The sequence below is a fragment of the Ochlerotatus camptorhynchus genome, unplaced genomic scaffold (assembly GCF_037179485.1).
Source record: "Ochlerotatus camptorhynchus isolate MF236.1 unplaced genomic scaffold, CSIRO-AGI_Acam_v1.1 ptg000632l, whole genome shotgun sequence".
NCBI classification, from domain to species: Eukaryota; Metazoa; Arthropoda; class Insecta; order Diptera; family Culicidae; genus Ochlerotatus; species Ochlerotatus camptorhynchus.
In genome coordinates, this window is record NW_027041111.1 from 26,072 (window position 1) to 52,480 (window position 26,409).

The 26,409-nt window shown below is 39.5% G+C and overlaps 1 protein-coding gene across 1 annotated transcript; it reads right to left on the bottom strand.

The window, feature by feature from the left end:
- Nucleotides 1-573: 573 nt before the first annotated feature.
- Nucleotides 574-25,723, bottom strand: LOC135714248 (leucokinins-like). Its single transcript, XM_065237582.1, has 2 exons — nucleotides 25,387-25,723; nucleotides 574-1,185 (listed from the first exon to the last, which is right to left on the bottom strand). Exons 1-2 carry the CDS (start codon nucleotides 25,661-25,663, stop codon nucleotides 779-781), a joined length of 684 nt encoding a protein of 227 aa, XP_065093654.1. The 5' UTR covers nucleotides 25,664-25,723; the 3' UTR covers nucleotides 574-778.
- Nucleotides 25,724-26,409: the final 686 nt, after the last annotated feature.

The window sequence follows — 26,409 nt, forward strand, 5'->3', positions numbered from 1 at the left end:
TTTGTACTCAAATCGGGCATACATTTCGAACACTGAAATACCCCTCAAATCGCGATTAAGGCCACATTTACGGAGATTAATTTAAAGATTTGGAAAATCCAAATAATGATGGTCAGATTTGTGTAAAACGAGTACCAAAATGTCGAACACCTAAACACCTCTCAAATCGCGCTCAAGGCCATATTTAGGGAGATACATGAGTTTAAAGATTGGGAAAACGGGAGGGTTGCAAATCTTCCTGATTTGTTGTCTTCGATTTTAAGATCCTCATATAAAATTCACACCTAAAGTGCCGACAAAACTACCTGAAACTGGGGTTTGGCCCGTGGAAAATTTGAAATTTTATATTTGTAGGCCAGTCTAGTGTAGTAATACAGGTTTGCACTCTTTAGCTATTAATTCCAAATATTCTCATTCTTACAAAATTTTCTCTGATTACCTATACGAAAAAAAAAACGAAACAACTTCTTGGATATGTTCTTGATGTGATGTGTTATTCAATATGTTTATATGCTGAAGCAAGGTCATGAACGTTTCTTTCATAAATTATAATGCCATTCTACTCAGCCAGATGTAATTTTTCAATGTTCTTTGCGCTTACCATAGTTTTATTTGCTTTCGTTAATAATGAAACTGGAACATGCACTGACAAACTGATTCAATTATCATTGCAACAAAATAGACTAAAAACTCCTAGACCTTGTCCCGCTTTCAAATGTGGGGCTCACCCTGCCGCATCCGAGAGGAGAATCAAGACCTTCATAGGGGTGATTTAAAGTTAAATCTCGTCCTGTTGATTGCGTTTACCACCCCAAGCGTGGAATGGGTTTCGTATGACGACCTTGGGCTGTAGGTGTACCCGACCTGTGTTTCGTTTTCCTCCCCAAGGATAGAACACATTGGCGTTGTTCCGTTTGCCACCCCAAGAAAAGAACTTTTGCTTCGAGACGTATTTGGAGTTACGCTTTTGGGCCACTGTTGAAGAGTACCGTGGGTCACATGTTACCTCCAGGTTATCTTGTATCATTACGTCTAACGTTGGATCACCCAATTGGTTTGATAGGCAGATGTAGAAGTCCTTAGCACTTTTAGTGCACGTTGAGTTGACGGGACGGTTGAATCCTGGTGGCGGTTGATGATCAACGCCTGGGATTTGTTCTTGATGGATTCGTGTACTTGATGAACCTGAAAAGAGATGAAGGATTGTAGGAGCGGCTGTTAATTTGAGTGAAAGGTGAAGAGAAAAAATCATTTATGTAACTACGGGGGGATTTATGTAGTCCCTTCTAGAATTGTTACTGCAATGACTTATTTTACTTACACATCAAAATTGTTCGCTAATTGCCTAATAATTATTGAGAAGTTTGAAAAATACATTTAGCACCCCCTAGGATTGTCCCTTAGTTACACCAATGAAAATTGAGTATAGAAATAGTCTCTCGGGATCTCAAGATGGAAAATTATTAAAGACCTTGGAATTTGAAGAGAAAAAATGAGGGTCTAACTTCGTGTGGAAAATATCCCGAAATTTCGTGGATGGGCGGTTTTGTCGTCCAAAGGGAAAAGGAAAAACGATTAATAGAATCGGTTGACGTACAATGGACAAATTTGCTCCCTTTCACTTATAGCGAATTCGTTTATTATCGGGGTTGGAACCAGTTCCAACCCAGTGCGAAACCGAACTTTTTGTCAGCGCGAACCTCAACCTGAGCTAGGTTTTAAAAACAAACGAGCAAACTGACGTTTGTCAGAAAACAAGCAGACCCAATCTTGATACCCGATCCAGGTTGGAACTGAATAATAAACGAATTCGCTATTACTCACGTGAAACCGCACTATCAAAAATAGTAAAGCTGTCCTGTCATAGCGAGTTGGTGACCATTCAAGCTGAACATTGCATTAGGTCCTAAATAACATTGATCGATTCTATTCGTCGACTTTCTCTTCCGTTAATAACTTGAGCACATAACCGTTTCTTGTTGTGTTTGTCGTATTAGATGCTAGCTTGTTTTATATGTAGATATGTGTGCTGAAAATACCTGGAAATGTCTTTAAATGGCCGTGCGGATACAAAGAGAAAGTCGACGAAGAGAATCTATCAATATTACGTAGGACCTAATGCAATGTTCAGCTTGCACTGTTATCTAAACGGGACATCACGAGAAATCTCGATGAACATTTCAAATGGTCCTATCTGCTTTGATCGATTCTCTTCATCGACTTTCTCTTTTCATAACCACTGCTATGCAAACAGATTTCGCGCTAATTCTACCTCATAGTTTGATAAAGGAGGTTCTTATCTAGCGTCCAAAACGTCAAATACAACAGGGAAAGGTTTTGCAGCTGAGTTATTGACGAAAGAGAAAGTCGATGAAGAGAATCGATCAAAGCAGATAGGACCATTTGAAATGTTCATCGAGAAATCTTTTCAAGCTAAACATCGCATTAGGTCCTAAGTAACATAGACAGATTCTCTTCGTCGACTTTCTCGTTGTATTCCCACGGCCATGTAAAGACATTCACAGGTATTTTCAGCACTCAGATCGATAAAAGAAGCTTTCATCTAGCATCTAATAAGACAAACACAACAAGAAACGGTTATGTGCTCAAGTTATGAATGAAAGAGAAAGTCGACGAAGAGAATCGATCAATGTTACTTAGGACCTAATGCAATGTTCAGCTTGATTTCTGATAAATTTATCAATAATTTCGTTTGGGATCACCATGGTAGGATATTGATATTGATGTAGGATGTGAGTGGCCCCCTACATTTGACTACCGTCAGAAGCGGCTTGCAACGGATAAATGCTACAATGTTTTACATAAAAATAATGTTGTAATGAATTCAACACAGACAAACAGACATAACACATTGAATATTTCTCACTGTAAAACATCGTCACTAAAACATTACCGCCATCTGTTGAGTACACTGTGGTGGGTAGTACGCTGAACAGCTGGCGGTAGTGTGTAAACGTCAACGCAAGGGAATTGACTATGCGCGCCACAGGTGGCGGTACTACCAACTGCGATATCTTTAAATTGACCGTTAAATGCTTGTTCGATGAAAAACTTGCGTGTTTTATGTCTGTTTGTCTGTGAACTCAATATTCTTTTGGAATTTTGGAACTCACTCCCCACAAACAATTTTAGCTGCATAACAATTCTCGATGAACATTTCAAATGGTCCTATCTGCTTTGATCGATTCTCTTCATCGACTTTCTCTTTCGTCAATAACTCAGCTGCAAAACCTTTCCCTGTTGTATTTGACGTTTTGGACGCTAGATAAGAACCTCCTTTATCAAACTATGAGGTAGAATTAGCGCGAAATCTGTTTGCATAGCAGTGGTTATGAAAAGAGAAAGTCGATGAAGAGAATCGATCAAAGCAGATAGGACCATTTGAAATGTTCATCGAGAATTCTTTTTTAATTCCCTTCCACAGAATATTTTTGATAATTCTCATCTGGATTTTCTTGGAATTCTCCTCAGAATACGTATGCAAATATCCTTAGAATCTGATTCCCATGAAATTCGTCTAGAAATTTCCTTGGAAGTTTTCCCCTTCCCTTGGCTAGTTTTTGCACCTTGCTGTTGATGGGCTTTATAGTGGAGTGTTGGAGACGGTAGGTTTATGGCCGGCGTTGCTGGGATAGAATGGCATCATGGGCAGGCAATGGGGATTACTAAGCTTTCCCTCTCTGATAAACCACTGCATGAGAGAATCAAAGATCTAGTCTAGCAGTGATAGTATCAAACTTGTTGATCCTTTGATTGAGAGCCGCGTCGTAGTACGCTTACGTATAGGCACTGACGTTGGGTGTAATACTGGCGGGTTTTGCCGCAAATCACTCTTATTTTATTTATTTTTACGCAGATACATTTATTTGGGTTTGCAAGGGAATTATACTATTGAAATATTTCATGAAGTGCCCAACGGTGCTCCTTATATTTGCGTGACAAGCTTCCATTGTTGTTTTCATTGACGTATTACTTAGGAAACAATGTTAAATATCATTTTTGTACATGGTATTGTAACTAATCTTATATGTACTTCATTTTGATTTGGGATAAGTGTTTGAACCACAAACGAAGTGACAGACGACTAACTGGCGAAGAAATCAATTAAAATAATGTGGTTCGCTGTAATAGAATTTTCTTAGAAGCTTGTGCCATCAACCACCAGATGGGTTAGTTTTTTTGTTTTTATTTGAACAAAGTTGTTTTTGTGTACAATGATTCTTTGACAGTGTGCAAAGAGTGTATCATATTGTCATTTTTTTATGCTTTTCAGTTTTGAGTACAGTGAAAGAGATAGAACCAAAACATTCTATATAGTATATTTGATGAAAATGATAGTACAATCCAGTAGTAGTGTTGCCATATGGTACAATCCAGTAGTAGTGGTGTTGCCATGTGGCACACTGAAAAATTGCAATAGCAGGTTATTCACCAAAGTTTTCGAGCCGCTCCGTCTGTCACTTCGTTTGTGGTTTGAACTATGGCTCGGGATTTCCACTGTGGCGTGCTTCTATTGTGATATATCCATACGTATTTTTGTGGTGCGACATAGTGGAAGCGTGTGAGCATAGTTGGAGCATATACCCTATATAATTTAAAAATCAGCTAAGAAACTAACTTCAAAATGAAGCATTTTAGTCACATGAAGGTGTTACCTGGGTCGAACTAAGATATAAATAATAGGTATAGGCCAAAATCAAAAGTACTTGAAACACGTTTAATTTTAGATTACAAGCACAAGTGCAGGTACTAAATAAAGCATGGGTTATGATTGATTAGGTGAATTAGAGCTTTTAATAATTTCTTAAATTAGACTAATGAGATATCATAATCATCAAATGAACTTAAATAAAAAACTTCAGAAAGTCTAATGACATTAAGTAGATTATCAAAAGAATTAGGATGCGGGGGGGGGGGGGTCCGCTTAGGAAGGCAACTAACCTTTAAAGTTGTAGAATAAATTTTCCTATTTAGTCTTGAACTTCAATAAGAAAACGCAAGCAGACCAATAGCATTAATCAGATTAACAAGGAGAGGAATAGTTTGGGAAATAAGTAAAAGTAGAGGTATGTGACAATTAATAACTTTTAAACTTTTGGAGGTATTGTTTCCCCCTGAGTTTGTTGAACTCGATTACTATATTATTCTCTCAATACGCGAAATCTCTTATATATGCGGTTAAAGCATTTGAGTTAACTTATTTCTTAGTGTTCATGTACTTACATTTGTAAACAGCAGTCAATGTTAATCTATGAACTAAACCCTACGTAAAATCGATCTTTCCTTATTTGGTATTGATGCATGTTTAACTTCTCGCGGCTGTCGGAACTAACGTGCCTACGTCTACGCTTATGCAGGAGTGATTCAAAATGCGGTAGAGCTCACCAATAGTTTTTTTGAATTTCTGTAGTATAGAATTTGTTCGGTACGGTCGCGAAATCTTGAAATGATTGATACGTGCGGTAAAATAACTAAATTGAAACAATGCTCAACAGTAAAATAAGTAGAATATTTAGGAAGGAAACCAAAATTAATCAACTTGCCAACATAAGCTATAATATTCATTTTGGTGGCACTCTTTAAATGATTATAAAGACTGGACTCGGAAAAAATGAGACACACAAAAATGATCATCAAAAATTTATTTTAAATCGGATACTTCTCAAATTTTCAGGGATTAAATAACTATATATTAGCTATGTTTTGGCATAATTTATTTATTGAATTTCCTCCCCCAAGCTGAATGCTCGTACATTTCTCTTAACACTGCTCATGAGATCTTGGGCGAGGCTTTGCCCATCTTCCTTACACAATTTCTCCCAGTTTTTCTTCAAAGCTTCATCGGTTTTGAATGTTTTTCCGCTTTTCTTCAACTTCTTCTTCAGTGTCGCTCAAAACTTTTCGATCGGACGAAGTTCTGGTGTATTTGGCGGGTTCGCCTCCTTCGGGACCACATTAACGCCCTTCGCTTCGTACCAATCCATTACAGGCTTGGCGTAATGGCACGAAGCGAGATCCGGCCAGAACAGCGTGGGACCACAGTAAGAGCGGAGGAAGGGCAGCAAGCGCTTCTGCAAGCATTCCTCTCGATAAATCTGCCGGTTTATGGTGACGGTTGTAACGAACAGCTTGCTGTACCGTCCGCACTTGCAGATCGCCTGCCACAACAGGTACTTCTTCACGAATTTGTCTATCTTTCTCTTCCGGAACTTTTCCGGAACCTCCATGCGGGACGTACCGACAAAAAACTCGAAGCCGGGGATTTGTTTGGTGTCCGCCTTGATGTATGTCTCGTCGTCCATGACGAGACAGCCTGGCTTGACCAGCCACTCACGGTACAGCTTCCGCGCACGCAATTTGGCCACCGTGTTTGGCTTGTCAGTCCGGTTTGGCGCCTTCCTGACCTTAAAAACACGTAGCCCAGCCCGCTTCATGGTCTGCTGGACGAACCACTTCGACGAATTGACCTTTTTGGCCACGTCTCGGGTGGAAAGGTTCGGGTTATTCTTAAAGTACTGCCTTATCTTCCGCGCCTTCTCTGGGTATTCCGTTTTCGGTTTTTGGCAGCTTCCAGCGCGCCGCTCGATGGTCTTCGTCTCCTGGAACATCTTCACAACGTGGGACACGGTGGAATGGTGGATTCCAATCTTTTTGCCGATCCATCTGTGCGACTGACCAGGATTATCGATCACCGCGCCCAAGATTTGCTGGCGTAGCTCTTCTTGTTTCGAATGCATCTTGAAAACTACTTGACAGATCGCGATTTTGCACACATATACATAACACTAAACTAGTATTACCCAAAATTTCATTAATTTTTACCCACGCGATATAAAGTTACACCCAAAACAAAGTGTCGCATTTTTTCCGAGTCCAGTCTTTAAGCCTTTTTTTCTCGCTTCGGTTGTCTCGCACGGCTTTCGGAATTCGCGTGGTTTTCGTAACTTATATAATTTAGATATTTCGTTCGAAACGGAATTACTGATTCAATCGGTTTACTACGCGGATGTATCTACGCGCACACGTCACAGCATTTTTTTCATAACTATCTTGAAACAATACACACGGAATCCAGTGTTCAAGCGGCCAACATAGGCTAGTCCTTCTGCTGTATTGTCAAAGATAGAAGCAAAATTTATTCGAATGGGTCAAGTCTTGAAAACTAAGCTGTCACGCAGCTCCAGCTTAAAACCCAATAAAAAAAAACAACCTTGGAAGTTTTTAAAGGATTTTTCTCATACTTCGTTGTAGAACTTAACTAACAATTTCAGCTGCAGATAAGCATACGCACTAAGATTATTTTACAGGAGTCAGTATTTTTACAGTAAGGAATCAAGGAAATCGATAAATTGAATTTTCTATCATTAAATGGTAAAACTAAGGATATATATGTTCGGAATAAATGTTCTCCTTTTTCCTCCTTTTTGAATTTTCCATAAATGTTTAAACTTTTACCGAAAAGTTCCGCAATTCAAAAACCCAGTAAAACCTTACTGACTGGATTAGTGTGTAGTGTATACAGGCAAAATTTGCGTTATGCAGCTAAATTTTGCCTGCATAAGGTTATCTGCAGCTAAAATGCAGCTGATATTATTCTACATAGCATATAATCATCAAAAATACTTTCACAATTAAACTTCTACACACCCTGTCGGCATGCTCCCATCCAGAGTTATGTACTTTGACTATATGTTTTTAGTATTACTTCTACGTGAAGTCAACGAAGTAATACTAAAAACATATAGTCAAAGTACATAACTCTGGATGGGAGCATACCATCAATTACTGTCAATGGTCGAAAGGTACAGTAGCAACACCTACCCCACCCGTGTCCCCTCGAGATCGTCAAGTCGACGATGACAGGAGCACATATCGTGGTAGGGGTAAACAATAGTTGCAATTTCCAAACCTACGACTGGATGCCTTCCTTCAAATAACAATTGAAGTGCGGTAAAAATCGGTAGAACTGTTTCAAACACACAGTTGGTTCTTGAACGGGTCGGTTTTCATCTCTTTTTGCCAGTGGTGGCGGGGGGGGGGGGGACACCCCTCACCATCCCTCTCCAAAGGGGGAGTTTGGTAAAGAGAGATGAAAAAACCGATTTGTACCTTCCTTAAAAGTTGTCATAGTTCGCTATTCTAATATCTATATACAATCTTCACACTGCCGTACTCTAACGGAACTATCAACTCTATGCTTTCATCTACTCCATCTATCGTATAAAAATTACCACTACAGTCTGTTATTTGAAATTAGCATCTTCAACTATGTAAATCGTTGACTTCACGTAGAAGTAATACTAAAAACATATAGTCAAAGTAATAAATAGTTGTTTAAGCACTAGCCAAGATTTCAAAAATCAATCTTTTCACAGTCTTTAAAAAAAATGCCCATTCAGGTGTACGCTCAATTTTGAGATACACTGTATGTGCGTGATGATGAAAAAATGATAATAAAAGTGCGGACACTGCTTAGATTGACAAGAATACGTAAATTCATCTATGTAGTCTATTTTGCTTGTCGATATATGCTTCATTTGAAGAAAAATATGGCATAACAGTATTGCTCGGTCGTACAAATATAATCAGAATGAAGCTGAGAGACTAAAGAATCGTAATGATACAATATAAAATTTATCGATTTGATTAATTCCGCACGTGTAATAGTCATTTGAACATTTCAGCTGTTCAAAAACCCGGTAAAATTTTACCGACTTCGGTGATCTGAATTCAGTGTGTAGAATGATGTGCATAAAACATGCAGGGCAATTCCTGAGAGAATCCTAAAATTATTTCAGCGAATTCTGGAAAGAGCTTTTTAAATCTTGGTTTCAATCAATAACAAAATATCTTCACATAAAATTAGTAGACCTTGCAAAAAGTTTAAAATTTGCGTAATAAGGTATTGAGCGATTAATTTGATTAACTCACGGATGATGCAAATGATCCATCATCCAGGAAAAATTATAGTAAACTTTCCCGGCTTAATGTCAAGAAGGAAAAAAAAATCCCCCTATTGTGATAACCACTTCCGATTCCCATGCTCTCGCAAGGAAATTTTCAACTTTGTGAAATTTAAGTTTTCACTACAAATTGGACGTCGGGTTGAATGCCGTGTATTGGTTTCAGCAGGTTCAGAACGGATTTAAATGTCTTCTCAAGTATCTTACTGAGAAGCAGCACAAATTTTTTACTTACGACACCAAAACTGAACGTGTGTTCAAGGTTGCCATGAAAGGACTACCCAGTGGTGAATCCCTGGATCAGATCAAAGATGAACTGGCAAAATTATTTGGATTTGTGTCACTCCAAGTAATCAAAATGAAAATGAAATCCCGTCCTGGCGATTCGCGCAACGGGATTTCTAATGATTTTTATTTAGTTCACTTCAAGTCTAGTCAACTAAACAACCTTAAGGCCTTAGCCTTATGCTCCATGTCCGAGTGAAGTGGGAACACTTCAGAAAGACTGGAGGAAATTTCCAAAACCTCACCCAGTGCCGTAAGTGCCAGGGATGGGGTCACGGAACTAAAAATTACTATATGCCAGCTAAATGCATGAATTGTGGTGATTCATCTCACGCAAAGGACGACTGTCCTGTGAAGGAAGATCCTAAGAAATTTAAATGTTCAAATTGTGGTGATCCAATCCAAATTTTGGGAATGTAAGACTCGCAAAGCGATCCTACTGTTTCCTTCTAAGCGACAGGTAGGAAACGCTCCACGTTTCCGACCTGGTACAAATTACTCTGCTGTTAACAACAGTCAGCGAGGAACAAATTCTACATTCGTACCCGTAGGTACAAATATCACCCCTGCTTCAAATTCTTCATCTATACCTACTCCCCTCGTTGCTAACAATGTTCGCGAGTAAATAGAGCTACCTATGCTGCTATTGCAATGGGTAGACATCAAAATACTAGCCAACGTAATTCTAACGGAAATTTTGAAAATTTTGACTTAGGAAGCATTACTGCTCCTAAAATGGAATTTTTACAGAAATCATTAATTGACATGATTACTGATACGCTTAAATTTAACTCCATGTTTGATGCTATTCAAACTGGTAAAATTTGCGAACAATATTGTCATGACTTTGAAATTCAGCAATGGATTTTAAATCATTAAATATTTTAAATTGGAATGCTCGATCTCTTAAAGATAATGAATGAACCACAGCGTCCTAGCAAGAAGTACGGTCGACTTAGTTCGCGCTCCGCTATTTTGGAAGTTTTCTCGATATTCACTTGATTTAAATTATCAGTTTTTCTCGCTTAGTGTTTCCTGACATAGTTCCCAGTTAAACAATTAACTAAAAGTGAGTTTTTTTCTGAGAAGAAAGTGTGTTTTCGGCATCATCGGAAGGAAAATTGTTTTGGCGATTGCCAATTCGCCAACCATTTTGCGCACCATCGGTGCGTGGTAACGCATACCTGCACACGGATCATCGTCATCGAGTGTCAGCATCTGCCTCCGCATTTACACCGCTCATCTATCATCGTGTGTTCAGCTGAGTGCCGACCCTCATACAAGCACACACCAACGAAGACCGCCCGCACACGCTGATCGAAGATCACCCACGCTGCGCGTCGCTCCGCTGCTGCTGTTTAAACCAGGCATGTCTAAACGCAACACTACACTGCGTACTGCCTCATTTACACACCACGAAAAGCATTGAGTTGTACGCTCCGTACCAGTGCTCGATGGAAAACACCAAACGCAGCGAACAAGGCACCGGTACCGGTGCCTTGTTCGCTGCGTTTGGTGTTTTCCATCGAGCACTGGTACGACGCGTAAAACCCAATGCTCTTGGTGGTGTGTTTGTAGACAAAACTGCCACCCGTGCAAAAGGGTTCAGTGTTTTTACCATGGCTGGTTTAAACGCTCGGTGGTAGTAGTATAGGAGTATCAGATAAGTTTTTGTTCTTGTTTCTCTCTTTCGCCCATCTGTTAAATTTTAAGTTTGTGTTCTGTGTTTGTAGTTTTTTTTTTGTGTATTGTGTCCGAGTGATTATCGTTTCAGTGGTAGAGCGTTTTTCGCTCCCACTAGTACGGCAAAATGGACATTTTGTCGCAAGACGAAATGGACGTTTTGTCGGAAGATGACATCACTTTGCCACGCGATGGCAAGAAGGGTCGAAAACGTACGTCATCTCAGAAGAAAGATGATGTCATCCCTGGTTCATCGTCTCAGTCTGGCAAAGGACAGGCTCAGATAAACCCCCGATCGCGAGCCTATCCAGATGACTCGACTGGCCCATGGGTTGTCTACTTTCAGCCCAGAAACAAACCTTTGAATGTAATGCAAATTACGAATGATCTGACGAAGCGATACTCGGCCGTGACTGAAATCACGAAGGTTAGGCACAATAAACTTCGTGTCTCCGTCTCTAACCTGAAGCAGGCTAACGAGATTGCTGCCTCCCAGCTCTTCACGCTCGAGTATAGAGTTTACATCCCAGCTCGTGATGTGGAGATCGAAGGTGTGGTCACCGAAGCGAGTCTGACCCCCGAGATCTTGGAGAAGCAGGCGGTTGGCCGTTTCAAGAACCGTTTGCTTCCCCCGGTGAAGATACTGGATGTCCAAAAACTGGGCTCAGTATCTGTCAGCGAGGGTAAAAAGAGTTTTACCCCCACAGACTCGTTCCGTGTGACCTTTTCTGGTTCAGCCCTTCCTCACTACATCGAGCTGGGAAAACTTCGACTACCTGTGCGCTTGTTCGTTCCCCGGGTCATGAACTGCCAAAACTGTAAGCAGTTGGGACATACGGCGTCCCACTGTGGCAGCAAGGCACGCTGTTCCAAATGCGGGGAGAAGCACGAGGATGGCGCCTGCACAGTCACTGCACCAAAATGCGTGTACTGTAAGGGAACTCCTCATGGTATCTCGTCATGCCCGGTGTACAAACAACGCGGGGAGAAATTACAACGCTCACTTAAGGAACGTTCCCGGCAGTCTTTTGCAGAAATGCTTAAGACGGCCACGCCATCGACCAACGACAAAAATCCCTTTTCTCTTTTGTCAGATGACGAGACTGACTCTGACTTGGCTGAGGAGGGAACTTCTTTCCTTTTTTCAGCACGGAAACGAAAACGCATCCGTTCGCGGAAAGTTGAGAATGAAGAACCTCAAATCAGCTTGCCCAAATCAAGGAGTGGTGGAAAAAAGGAAGTTTCTACTCCTCCTGGATTCAGAAGAACTGACTATACCCAGGATTTTCCACCTCTCCCGGGGACATCCAAAAACCCTGATGTCCCATTTTTAAGAACAGAAGCCCCTTCTTCATCTGGGTTGTTCTCATTTGATAAAATTGTGGACGATATCCTCAAGTACCTGAATATTTCTGATCCTCTGAAAAGCATTGTTCTGGCAATGCTTCCTACTGTGAAGACCCTCTTAAAGCAATTGACATTGAAATGGCCCCTCCTTGGAGCAATCATTTCCTTCGATGGATAATTTTCCAAACGAGGTCGGGGATTTGATCACTATTCTACAGTGGAATTGTCGAAGTCTTATTCCTAAATTAGACTCTTTTAAGTTTTTAGTTCACAATAATGATTGTGATGCATTTGCTCTTTGTGAAACTTGGCTCTCTTCAGATATTGATCTTCCTTTTTATGATTTTAACATTATTCGACTGGATCGTGAGGATTCGCGTGGAGGAGGGGTACTTTTGGGGATCAAAAAGTGCCATTCCTTCTATAGAGTGAATCTTCCACAATTTCCAGGTATTGAAGTTATCGCATGTCAGGCTATTTTTAAAGGTAAGAGCCTTTGTATTGCTTCTGTTTATATTCCTCCTAGAGCCGTTGTTAATCGAAAACAACTTTCAGATATATGTTCGGTACTTCCTGCTCCACGGTTGATCATGGGAGATTTCAATTCCCACGGTACAGGCTGGGGGGAACTGTACAACCGTTCTACTTTTATATATGACCTCTGTGATAACTTCAATATGACAATACTTAACAATGGAGAAGTAACACGTTTGGCTGGACCATCCTCGAATGGAAGTAAATTAGACCTCACACTTTGCTCTAACTCATTATCGTTGGATTGCACGTGGAATGTGATCCAAGATCCCCACGGTAGTGATCACTTGCCGATCAAAATTTCGATTGCCAGTGGGTTCAATCCGTCGGAATCCGTTAACGTCGCGTACGACCTCACCCGTAATATCGATTGGACAACGTTCAAGACCGCGATAGAGGAAGCCGTGTCGTCGGTAGAAGGGCTTCCACCGTTGGAGGAATATAACTTCCTCTCCAATCTGATCTTGGACAGCGCGCTTCGAGCTCAAACTCGGTCGGTTCCTGGAACGTCTTTGCGTAGGAAACCTCCTTCCCCTTGGTGGGACCACCAATGCACAGAGGTTTATCGTAAAAAGTCCGACGCGTTTAAGCTTTTCCGGAAACGTGGAACACCCGTGTATTTCGAAGCGTACTCGACTCTTGAACGCGAACTCAAAAGCCTCATCAAAGCCAAGAAACGCGGATACTGGCGGCAATTCGTGGACGGATTATCGCGCGAAACGTCGATGAATACGCTGTGGAATGCGGCGCGAAGGATGCGTAACCGGTCTTCAAACAACGAGAGCGAGGAGTACTCAGATCGTTGGATTCTTAAGTTCGCACGAAAAGTATGTACTGATTCCGTGCCGGCACGGATGATTCCTCGCGAAACGACGAATTCGGTAGACGAGATCAGCCAGCCTTTTTCAATGCTGGAGCTCTCACTCGCGCTCCTTTCGTGTGGCAATTCGGCTCCGGGGGCTGATAGAATCAAGTTCAACTTGTTGAAGAACCTCCCAGACGTCGCTAAGAGGCGCATGTTGAACTTGTTTTGTCAGTTCCTAGAGCTCAATATTGTTCCGGATGATTGGAGGCAAGTGAGAGTTATAGCCATTAAAAAGCCTGGAAAACCGGCTTCAAATCATAACTCGTATCGTCCCATCGCGATGTTATCGTGCATTCGAAAATTGTTGGAGAAAATGATCCTTTTTCGCTTGGACAAATGGGTTGAGACGAACCACCTACTCTCAGATACTCAATTTGGTTTCCGTAGGGACAAGGGAACGAACGACTGTCTCGCGTTGCTTTCCACCGAAATTCAGTTGGCTTTTGCTAAAAAAGAGCAAATGGCTTCTGTGTTCTTGGATATTAAGGGGGCTTTTGATTCAGTATCGGTTGAGGTCCTTTCAGACAAACTCCACGCATGTGGCCTTTCTCCATTAATTAATAACTTTTTGTACAATTTGCTGTCAGAGAAACATATGAGCTTTTCTCATGGAAACTCTACAGCTTCTCGATTTAGTTACATGGGCCTCCCCCAGGGCTCATGTTTAAGCCCCCTTTTGTATAATTTCTACGTCAGAGAAATTGACAATTGTCTAAGTGACAACTGCACGCTGAGACAACTTGCAGATGACGGAGTTGTGTCTATGACAGGGCCCAGAGAGGCCGACCTGCAAGGACCCTTACAGGATACCTTAGACAATTTGTCTACTTGGGCTATTCAGCTAGGTATCGAATTCTCCACGGAGAAAACTGAGTTAGTCGTTTTTTCTAGGAAGCATAGCCCAGCACAACCGAAGCTTCAACTTTTGGGTAAACCGATCACTCATTCCATGTGTTTTAAATATCTCGGGGTCTGGTTCGATTCCAAATGCACCTGGAGATCCCACATTGAGTATCTGAGACGAAAATGCCAACTAAGGATCAATTTCCTTCGATCAATTACCGGAACGTGGTGGGGAGCCCATCCACAAGATCTTCTGACGTTGTACCGGACAACGATTTTATCGGTTTTTGAGTACGGTAGTTTTTGCTTCCAGTCGGCGGCTAAAACGCACATCATCAAACTGGAACGGATCCAGTATCGCTGTCTTCGTATCGCGTTAGGATGCATGCACTCGACTCATACGATGAGTCTCGAAGTGTTAGCGGGCATGTTGCCACTATCTGATCGGTTTTCGGAATTATCCCTCAGGCTCCTCACCCGTTGTGAAATTATGAACCCACTGGTGATTGCAAACTTTGAGAAGCTTCTTGAGCTAAACCCCCAAACTCGTTTTATGACATTGTACTACGTGTACATAACACAGGATGTCAGCCCTTCACAGCATAATCCTCATCGTGTATGCTTCTCTGACTTCGGCAATTCAGTTAGTTTTGATTTATCTATGACGCGGGAGATTCGTGGGATCCCAGAACATCATCGTTCCATGATTGTTCCGTCAATTTACGCTGCAAAGTTTGGCCAAGTTGATTCCGCAAGATCGTTCTTCACAGATGGATCACTAATAGAGTCGTCCGCTGGTTTTGGTATTTTTAACGAAATTCATAGCGCCTCTCGAATGCTTCAAGCTCCTTGTTCCGTATATGTTGCTGAACTGGCGGCAATACACTATACGCTACACAGCAAAAAAATAATTTTGATATCACGTCAAAGTGGATGCACTACAATCATGTCGAAAATATGGTGTAATATTACTTGCTAAAAAGGATAAAATTATCATTAATACAATGCATGAACTGACATTACGCTGCTTTTACTGCATTTGTTTATTTATGTGGTCATAAAAATTACATGAAATTTTCGACATGATTGTAGTGCATCCACTTTGATGTGATATCAAAATAATTTTTTTGCTGTGTAGAAACGATCGCCTCACTTGCACCAGATCACTATTTTATTTTTACGGATAGTCTCAGTTCTGTCGAGGCTATTCGATCCATGAGGCCGGTAAAGCACTCCTCGTATTTTCTCATGAAAATACGAGAGCTTTTAAGTGCTTTATCTTTAAGATCTTTTGTCATCACCTTTGCATGGGTCCCATCTCATTGCTCGATTCCGGGCAATGAGATGGCGGACTCACTTGCTAAGGTGGGCGCTATGGAAGGCGATATTTACGATCGACAAATCGCCTACAACGAATTTTTCTTCATTTATCGTCAACAGTCACTCGTCAGCTGGCAGAATAAGTGGAGTGAAAGGAGTTTGGGACGATGGCTATATTCGATCATCCCTAAGGTGTCGAAGAGTCCTTGGTTCAAGGGGTTGGATGTGGGTCGAGACTTCATTCGTATGATGTCTCGCCTCATGTCCAATCACTATTCGTTAAACGCTCACTTGTTCCGTGTTGGGCTGGGAGACAGCAATCTCTGTGAATGTGGACAAGGTTACCAAGACGCCGATCACATCCTTTGGTCTTGTGCTGAGCATCGTGGAGTCAGATCTGAGCTGTGCGATTCCCTTCGGGCTCGAGGTAGACAACCTAATGTTCCAGTTCGGGATATTTTGGCTAGACGTGATCTGGAGTTTATGAAACTCATATATGTTTACTTTAAGAATACTAACCTTAGATTGTAAGTTTTATTAACCTTGTGTTTAGTTTGTGTATTGTGCGTGTAGTTTTTTTTTTAATGTTTGTTTTCAAGATGAATAGAAATCAGTTCATGTTTTAGGATTAATTAAATATTTGTATCGAAAACCACATTTCAAACCTCCCTCTCCCTTTTCCCATCCAAAAAAATTGTAAATCTCCACTAACCTCGAGACAACCGCGAGTATCCGGTCCAGCTCCTTTAACTTATATATAATATAAGACATCAATAATGTATAACGAAAATGATAATTCGGCTCTGTAAAGTTTATTCGATTGAGCCTGTACAAATAAAGTAATTAATAAAAAAAAAAAAAAATAAAGATAATGAAGACGAGCTATTTAACATTTTGAGAGTTCATAACGTGCATATTTCCGTTATTTCTTAAACGTGACCATAAGGTTAAGAGGGACGCAAATTATTTCATTTATATAAATGATCGTCTTGATGGCCTGTGGTGGCGTTGCCATCATTGTCCATAGACGAATCAAACATAAAATTCTTTCTTCATTTGAAACAAAGGCAAGGTTAAATTCGATTCAATTATAATAGACGACGATCTTCAGCTCTTTTTTTTACTAGTTCTTTTATTTACCAGGCTTAGTCGTGTGTGACGCTTTGCGGAGCCAAAATCAGTAATGTTTGAATTTTTCATTTTAAATAGCAGTAGTTCTAGGTTAGTATTGGGTACTAATTGTTCGTGGCGGGCTCGAGGTTAATGGGTAACAATTTCGATTGGAAGGAGCTAGGTAGGAAACTGGTTTCTGAAGCCTCCTTCAGATACTACTCTCGGACGGTTGACCAAATCCTGGCTGGGCAGGGGCAAGTAGCACAGGAATAGGAGGATAATTAGACTGGGACACAATGGCGGGAAATTGTTTGGAAAGGAGGGGATGGTCACATCAAACTCTAACATCAGACAAACAAAGGAATTCGTAGATCGCTTGCATGCAGGGAAGATCACGTGTTCCCAATACATCTCTTACTTCACGGAAGGGTTGTCTACCTCGGGCCACTAGGGTATCCAATAGTCGTGCTCTGGAGGCGTCATTACCCGGGCAATACCAAACTGCGTGATCGATGTCATCATAACCAGTTCTGCACCTACATATATTGCTGTCAACGAGGTTTATTCTATAGAGATGTGCGTCTAGCGAGTAGTGGTTGGACATAAGTCTTGACATCACTCGAATGAATCCCCGACTTACATCCAGACCTTTGAACCACGCTCTCGAAGAAACATTTTGAATAATGGAATGTAACCACCGCCCAAGAGAATTACTTGTCCAATCGTTTTGCCAACTTAAAAGAGAACTCTGACGTACTAATGGGAAAAATTCATCATGTAAAATTCTTCTATCATAAATCTCGCCTTGTTGTGCGCCTACCTTTGCGAGAGAGTCTGCCTTCTCATTGCCTGGGATTGAGCAATGTGAGGGGACCCATACAATGGTAATCATATATGATCTTTCGACCAGCAAACTCATCTGCTCCCTTACCTTTGAAAGGAAATAAGATGAGTGCCTACCTTGATTCATCGACCGAATAGCCTCAATCGAACTGAGACTATCCGAGCAGATGAAGTAATGGTTTATGGGCATATCGGAAATCATCCCCAATGCGAAGTTGATTGCTGCTAGCTCAGCAACATAAACGGAACAAGGTTCCTGAAGTTTCCGAAAGGCGGTTGAGTATTCATTGAAGACGCCGAAGCCAGTGGATCCATCAATGCGTGATCCATCAGTGAAAAATCTTCTATTGCAATTGACTTGTTGGTACTTTTCAGCAAAAATGCGGGGAATTGAGATAGGTCGAAGTTGATCTGGAACTCCTTGAATAGCCTGTTTCTAGGAGAGATCATAGTCAATGGGTGAACTGTAGTTAGTAAAGCATACACGAGAGGGGTTATAGCAAGGAAGGCTAATATCCGATGACATATAATTAAAACAGATTCGCACGAATCTAGACTGGATGCTCAATTCGATCAATATTCTACATTTGATCAATATTCTTAATGAGAGCTCCCAGAAACGGTTCTGCAGGGGTTTTATGCCCGCTAGGACCTCTAGGCTCATATTGTGTGTTGAATGCATACAGCCAAGGGCAATACGTAAACAACGATATTGAATGCGTTCCAATTTAATTAGGTGGGTTTTTCTTGCCGAGAGGAAGTAAAAAGAGCCATACTCAAGAACTGAAAGAATAGTCGTTTTATATAGTTTAATGAGGTCTTCCGATCTTCAGCTCTTTATCCATCTTAAAAATGTCCGTAGGAGACAATATCAAAGAACACGCGATCCTGCCATCTGGCGGGATTTGCAAAAACAAATTGAAAAGCGATTCTCTACCATGAGGAACAGAACTTTTGAAAATAATTTTTATAAATTAGACCCAAGTTCTAAACCCTTTTGGAAACTCACAATTTTTTTGAAAAAACCTCAAAAGCCTATTCCAGCGCTTAAATAAGGTGGTAAAATTTTGATCACAAATTTGGAAAAAGCTTAGAAACTTGCTAAGCAATTCGAGAGTTCCCATAATTTCAGTTTGGGTCTTACTAGTCCTATTGAAAATCAGGTTGCTCGGGATTATCTGAATATTTTCTCCCGGGAAAATATTTTTGATGATTCCAGTCCCCAGTCCCTATAACTAAAAAATTAACCTAGATCTATAACTAAAAAGTTTCATAATATAAAAGCTGGAATTTTCTATATCGTCATCAAAAAACTCCCAGAGAGTACCTTGTCTTTCTTGGTAAAATTATTTAACTGATGTTTCCATTTGGCATATGATAAATGGAAAAATTCGAAAGTTGTTTCAATTTTGAAGAAGGGTAAAAATCCAGCTGAAGCTTCTAGCTACCGTCCAATAAGTTTGCTTTCTTCAAGAAGTGAACTTTTTGAAAAGATAATTCTAAATAGAATGATGCTTCACATCAATACGAACTCAATTTTTGCAGATGAGCAGTTTGGATTTCGCCATGGGCATTCAACTACTCATCAACTCTTAAGAGTTACCAATTTAATTCATTCAAACAAATCTGAAGGCTACTCAACTGGAGTTGCTCTTCTAGACAAGCATTCGCCATTGTTTGGCATGAAGGTTTGGTTGCTAAATTGAAAAAGTTTAATTTTCCACTTTATATTATGAAATTAGTTCAAAATTATTTAACTGACAGAACTCTGCAGGTAAATTATCAAAATTCCAAATCCGTACGACCACCTGTTAGAGCAGGAGTTCCTCAGGGTAGTATTCTTGGGCCTAAATTGTATAACATTTGCACTTTGGACCTCCCTGATTTGCCTCAGGGTTGCCACAAATCTTTGTTCGCTGCTGACACAGGCATTTGCAGCACACTGCAGAAAAGTTTAGATATTTTCTCTTCTTATTTACAAAAATGGAAGATTTTTCCCACCGCTTCCAAAACTCAACTTATAATATTTCCACATAAGCATAGAGCCTTCTTTTTGAAACCTAGTAGTAGTCACATAGTCACTATGAACGGAGTTCCAATTTCCTGGTCAAACCAAGCGAAATATCTTGGATGATTATATAACATTCCCCAGAAAACCATTCCGCAGAAAGCCATTCTCCAGAATTCCATTCCCCAGAATGCACCATTCCCCAGAGAAGCATTCCCCAGAATGTACCATTCCCCACAAAAGCATTCCCCAGAATGTACCATTCCCCAGAAAAGATGATGAAATTAGTAATTTATCACTTTTTTTTGTCATTTGATATTATATTTCAGTGTTATATTACATAATAGCTTAATATACACATTTGATTTAATATATTTTTCATGATAAAGCTCTCTGATTAGTTTCACTTTACTATTGATGATACACTACGTTTACTTTTATGGAACTATGTATTCATTAATTCCAAACCATTTTATAGCTCTTTAGAAAATGACAACCTTCAAGTTTTCGAGCACTTCGTTCATCATTTAAAAATTCAAAGGAAAACCCCTTGATACATTAAGGTCTTCTAAAACCACTTGACCCATTAAGAAGTTTTTCTCTTCTTTTTATATACGCGAAAGAAGATTCCAGGAGTGACTATAATAAACAAAAATAGTCAATCTAATACATGGCATACTTTTCTGGCGAATGGTTCATTCTGGGAAATGTTATAGAATCTCTTGGATTATTACTTGGCTAAAAATTAACATTTAAAGATCACAAATACACTGGAGTCGCTTTTTACGCGGGTGATACGTCCCGCGTAAAAAAAAACCGCGTAAATTCCGGAATCCGCGTAAAAAAACAGCGTAAATTCCGAAATCTGCGTAAAAAAAACCGCGTAAAAAGCGACTCTAGTGTATAACGATAAACCGCGTAAATTCTGAAATCCGCGTAAAAAAAAACAAACTCCACGTAAAAAAAACCGCGTAAATTCCGAAATCCGCGTAAAAAAAACCGTGTAAATCCCGAAATCCGCGTAAAAAAAAAACCGTGTAAAAAACAGCGTAAAAAGCGACTCCAGTGTATATAAAATGGTTGTATCCTCTTATAAACAGGAAATCCAAACATTGCCTGACGAATAAACTTCTAATATTTAAACAAGTTTTTAGACCGGCCTTGCTTTACGCTGTGCCAATATGGTCTACTTGTTGCACTACCAGGAAAAATACACTTCAAAAAAATTCACAACAAAGTTTTGAAGATGATTTTGAAGTTGCCTCCCTGGTACAGTACTTCCGAGGTACATAGAATTTCGAATGTTGAGACTTTAGAACAAATGTCCAACAAAATAAATAATAATTTCAGGCAAAAATCGTTGCAATCCTCAATTGCAACAATTAATTCCCTTTATACTTAGATAAGATTTTGTTTTAGTTTTTTTTAAGATGTCAATTGTTATACTGACATGCAGGTATAGACATCCTGTTTAAAATACTGAATTGCCAAGGCAGGAACAATGTAAAAACACTTATATATCATAACAATTAATGCTGGTAAGTTACTGTAGTAACTGGAGTACCTAGGTTAAAATGAAATGTAATTTATTTTGAATTTTGAACAAATAAATAGTTTAAAAAAACGTAATAAGGTCTACAATTATTCTACTAGTCAACAATCAATTTATAAGTCTAAATGATTTTTTAAAGCCTGTGTGATTTATGTGATTAAATGTGATTCGAAATCAGAAATTCCGTTTATTGCAAGTCCAGCGTTTTGTTAAGTCTCATTTAAGACACAAATTTATATTTCTGCTGGGCTTTACAGATTTGCCCAGTGGTTTATTCGGCAAGATAGTCGTCCTAGCGCTTTTGTTTCTGGTTTTAGACGATTGATGTTTTTGTTCTTGAAAGTTCTCTTTTTTGAGTTCATGATGGGCCTTCCTTTAATTTTCATTTGTATGTAGGGGAAATTACGTATTCTCGGCAACCTAAGCAGCGACCTTCTTTCTATGGCCTTTTTCTCTAAGGAACGCACACATATGCAGTATTGGTTTGTTTACAATCTTCTGCTACCAGCTGCTCTAACAATTTCAGTCGAAAGAATTGTCAAAACTTTTTTGAAACGCTTTTACAAAGCTCCAATCTTCTCTAGTGAGAGCGAGTATTGTCGGCAACCAGTTTTTCTTCGGCAACCGTTCCATTTGAACTGCATGTAAATCTGCTGTTCTATTATCGGCAACTCGAAATCAGCTACAATTTGTAGTGCGTGTGTTGCATTTCAAGAAAACCTTGCTAGATTGCTTTTTCTCAGTGGTAAAAATATTGTCAAATTGAAGCTGAAAGCATAAATAATCGTTTGCATGCATTCAGCGAAGTGTTTTCGTAAGAAAATCCAGTGTAAATAGTGTTTTAATTTGGTTTGCCGAAAATAGTCTGTCATGCCGAAGCCGTCATTTCCCCTACTTAAACTTAAAATGTATTCTCATTCTATTTCTCTCTGCTGAAATCTAGTTCTCACCTCTTCGTGTTCAGCGTTGGAAAATTTCGTGAGATTGTATGAAGCTCACAAAAGGAAAAGTTTGCGAGTCATTGTGAGTTTTGCGAATTTTTCCTATAGATTTATTAGGGACCCGCTTTTTCCCAGTGTTCATACAAGGGAGGATAGAACTAGGGTTCCTTCCACCTTTTCCCTTCTCCTACGTCCTTTTCTTCCACCGTTTTCTTTTCAGAAAGTGAGTATTAGCGCTATAAATATAAGCCAAGAGCCAAGAGCTAGTGTCATGTCCAACCACTAGATGAATTGGAGCATCACTTAACCTTTTTAGACTAGATGCTCCCAACGACCATTTTTTTTAATAAATAACAATGCAGCGAAACGTACGGTACGAGATGTCCACGTTTCATTAATTTATTGGATTCTGAAGCATCGTGTTTAAATCTGTGATTTAAACAAGCCCGACGTTTCTGAATCTTCTTTTCCCTTAAGGGGGTATTCCCGATCTTTTTTTTCAAAAAATCAAATTTTTTTTTTCACGTTTTTTTGTACTTTAGACTATATACTTTCATCCCCCCAAGCCGTTTTCCGATCAGCGAATTCGGTGTCCAGGCATAGCTGACTAATGGTAAGAACCCCCAAATGGTTTTAACTAAAGTCAAAACTTTAAACGCGTTTTTCTCGAAACCACATTTTTTTTATCGGGCGAAGATTTTTCTCAGAAACTATAAGAGATATTGACTTGAATCTTTGCGCATTTTGTTCCTTATTAAATTCTTTGGAGCTTCTCCCACTTTCAGCCAAAAATATTAACATTTAACATTGTTTGAAGCACCTTAAAGCTGCAAAAAAGCGGGCTAAAAATCGCCTGTTTTTTCATATGGCCGCCATTTTGTTAATTTGCAAGATTTTTTGCTGCCAACGGGAGAAGCTCCAGAGAATCTTATCAGATTATTAATTTCATCACGAAATCTGTTTCAGATGAAGCCGTTCCAGAGAAAAGTCTTCGCCCGTCCAGGCGTTTGCTGCGAACAGGGGTCTGTTTGCCGCCATTTTGTGACGTCAATAATGTCTTTTTTTATGTCGAAAAAAATTTATTTGTAAACTTTAATGTTCAATAAACAAGAATCCCAAAGAGTTAGGCGCATCACTATTCATTTTCCTTGAAAAAAAATTAATTGAAAAACAGGCCGAAAAAAGGCAAAAGATTGGGAATACCCCCTTAAATGTAGTACAGTATGCCGGGCCGTTTTGATATATTTTGCGCATCTCTGATGTGCAACATACACCAAATAGACAAGAAAAATGATGGATATATATCCATAATTTTCCATGATGCTTTCATGAACTGGCTATCTTGGTGTTAAACTAGATTAGAAATGTCTATTTCTGATGGGCTTTAAGAATTAAATTCAGTTTCGTGTGTTTTGTCAAGAATAAATTCTGCAGCAGAATGGGCACAAACTTCATTTCAGACTATTTTGTGTTATAACCGTTAAAGGGTTTAGATTTAGTTGTCGGCCTACTAAGCTCAACCTGCACTTTACCTCTTGTTTTCGAACGGATTATTACACAAAATGGAATGTTTCTTCTCAACTTTTTAACTTCAAAACTTATTTGTCTTTCTATACATATGTACCATTATATTTGATAAAGAGACACAAATTGTTTATTATATGTTGTTAAAAATACAACACTGTTTTATGATTCCAAATTTGGCCTTCAAGATTCAATTTCGTACAAACACATAGTAACGTCGTTGGATTTTACTTCGTCATACGGATGAAAGAAAAATAGAAGGGAAAATGGATTTGCTAGGAGTGCTTCTTTTGTTTTTAAGGGCAAAGGGTTTAAATATTCATATTTTCCGCTCTTAAACGTTTGTCATACCAAACTTGAATTTGTAACTTCGACCAAAACGAACTTTCCATACTATGGTAAACTCGATATGTTCAAAAACGGAAATGTAGGTGATAATGTTTGCCAATTACATTAGCTAACTCCTGTGAATCTTTACGAGTAATCAAGAACAAAAAGCTTATTCAATGCCGCGGACACACTTGGATGACAAACAATGAGCAAGATCATTATTTGTATAATAAATTATAAGCACATCCATGGTCACTAGAGTGATGCAAAATTTGAAATTTTCGCTCCACAATACTTAAACGATTCCAAATCGGATCCTGACTAACCTCTCAAAATTTGAACCCATTTGGTGAGAAACTGAGATGGCACAAACCATTTGAAGTTTGTATGGGAATTACTATGGTAAAACCAAGATTTTTGTTCATGTCTATCTAATAATTCACCATATCGGTCTGCTTCAAAAACTTTCAACTTTACTTGTAGGAAATTTTCCTAACTACAACTTTGCTCAAGACCACTTTTTATTAAATGCAAGGATCGAAAGTTATTAATGGTTCAATGCACTGATGTCTTATGATCATGCTCAATCAACTGCTCAGCAGGCAACATTGGTGTTTCTGGGGCGTTGAATAGGACACAAAAATTATGGCTACTATGTCACACTGCAAAATACAGTGTTGCCTACAGAGCAGCTGCTTGATCATGTCATATGTTTACCAATCTCTTAAATAATTAATAACTATTTCTTGTCTCGTTTTACATAGAAACGATCTTCAGCAAAACTGTAGCTGAAAAATTTTCTTTAAGAATAGCTATCGAGCTGTTTTGCAGCTCAATATGGAAAAAGACTAGAAGGCAATGAACAAAAAGTTGAGATTTCCCATAGTAATTTACATGTAAACTTCAAATAGTTTGTGCGAAGTCTGTTTCTAACCAAATGAGTTGTAACTTTTGGAGGCTAATCACGACCCGATTTGAAACCATTTAAGCACTGTGGAGCGAAAAAGTCAAAATTTGCATCAGTCTAATGGTCACACTTGTATAGTTTGTGTATAGCTGTTGTATAGTGCTCATAATAATTATTATAAAAATAATGCTCATGCTCATAGTAGGCCATACAAGTGTATCCGCGACACACTTCCATGAGCGCACAAATTTTTCAGAGATCTTTTTGCCGTGTGATGATCACTGAGCAACCGCTGGTTTTCACTTACTTCTATCCTCGACTTCATTATTCTCGTTGTATTCCGGGTCCTTTAGGTTTTTATTCCACTCGTACACGGCGCACACATCATCCAGCAGGAAAAAGTTGTACATAGCATACTTCCGGTATCGATCCAGCAAGATATCCGAGATCACATGCTGTCTACTAATCCACTCACAATCTTGGATGATTTTGGCTAGACCACCATCACTTCCATCTGTGTCCAAACAGCAATATCCGGTAACTGCTGCCAGTAGAGTTAGCGTTATTTGCAATAGGATTGCCATATTTGTCGCTAAAATGGATCGTTTTGTAGTCGCTCAATAATCACATGTTTCACTAATCACTGGTACAATGTTACTGACTCACCTGTTGTCTGTTTCGCGCTCTTTTATAAGCAAATCTCGAAAGGATCTCCTATCCTAGCTTTTACCCACGATGAACCGATGAGATGCGACAATTGTTCGTTTAACAGCTCATTTCCCTTGACACCTTCGTTTTTGATGAACCGCCCCCGCCATTCGGACACCTTCTTCAAATATTTTTTTCTCCCTCATAATATCAACTCACGAACGCTTAGGAGCATGCTTCATTTAATTGTAACTCATCTGCTTTCAGTCGGAAAGTGTCCTATCGGCTCTGGAAGGGGAACCATGGCCGGTCCATGTTGAAAAGTTTTGTGCAAGAAAGGTAAAATTTACGAGTAGAGCAACACGTAGGATCAAGAGTGTCCTTTTTGCAATTAAACAACTGAGCTGTGAATAATTGATGGGTGGGGTGGCGTCTTTCTTTGGGAGTCGTTTGAATTTGAATGATTGCAATTGATTTCGTTCCCTAAACAAGTATCTACTCTCACCGATTTGGATAATGTTGGTTCGTCACGGATGCTTTGCGGCAGTTCGGTAGACTGAGATTTAGAGTAGCAGTGGTATTAATTAATTTCCGTCGGAAATGTTTTGAACATTCAGCAATGCGTGGAAGTTGGGCGATTTATGATGGTTTAAAATACGAGCTTAAAACTTCATCTTCGGAA

Coding starts and splice junctions, on each gene's coding strand:
- LOC135714248 (XM_065237582.1), bottom strand. CDS start 25,663: ATGGCAATCCTATTGCAAATAACGCTAACTCTACTGGCAGCAGTTACC. Junction 1,186..25,386: donor TAATGAAGTCGAGGATAGAA/GTAAGTGAAAAC, acceptor ATCTCTTTTCAG/GTTCATCAAGTACACGAATC.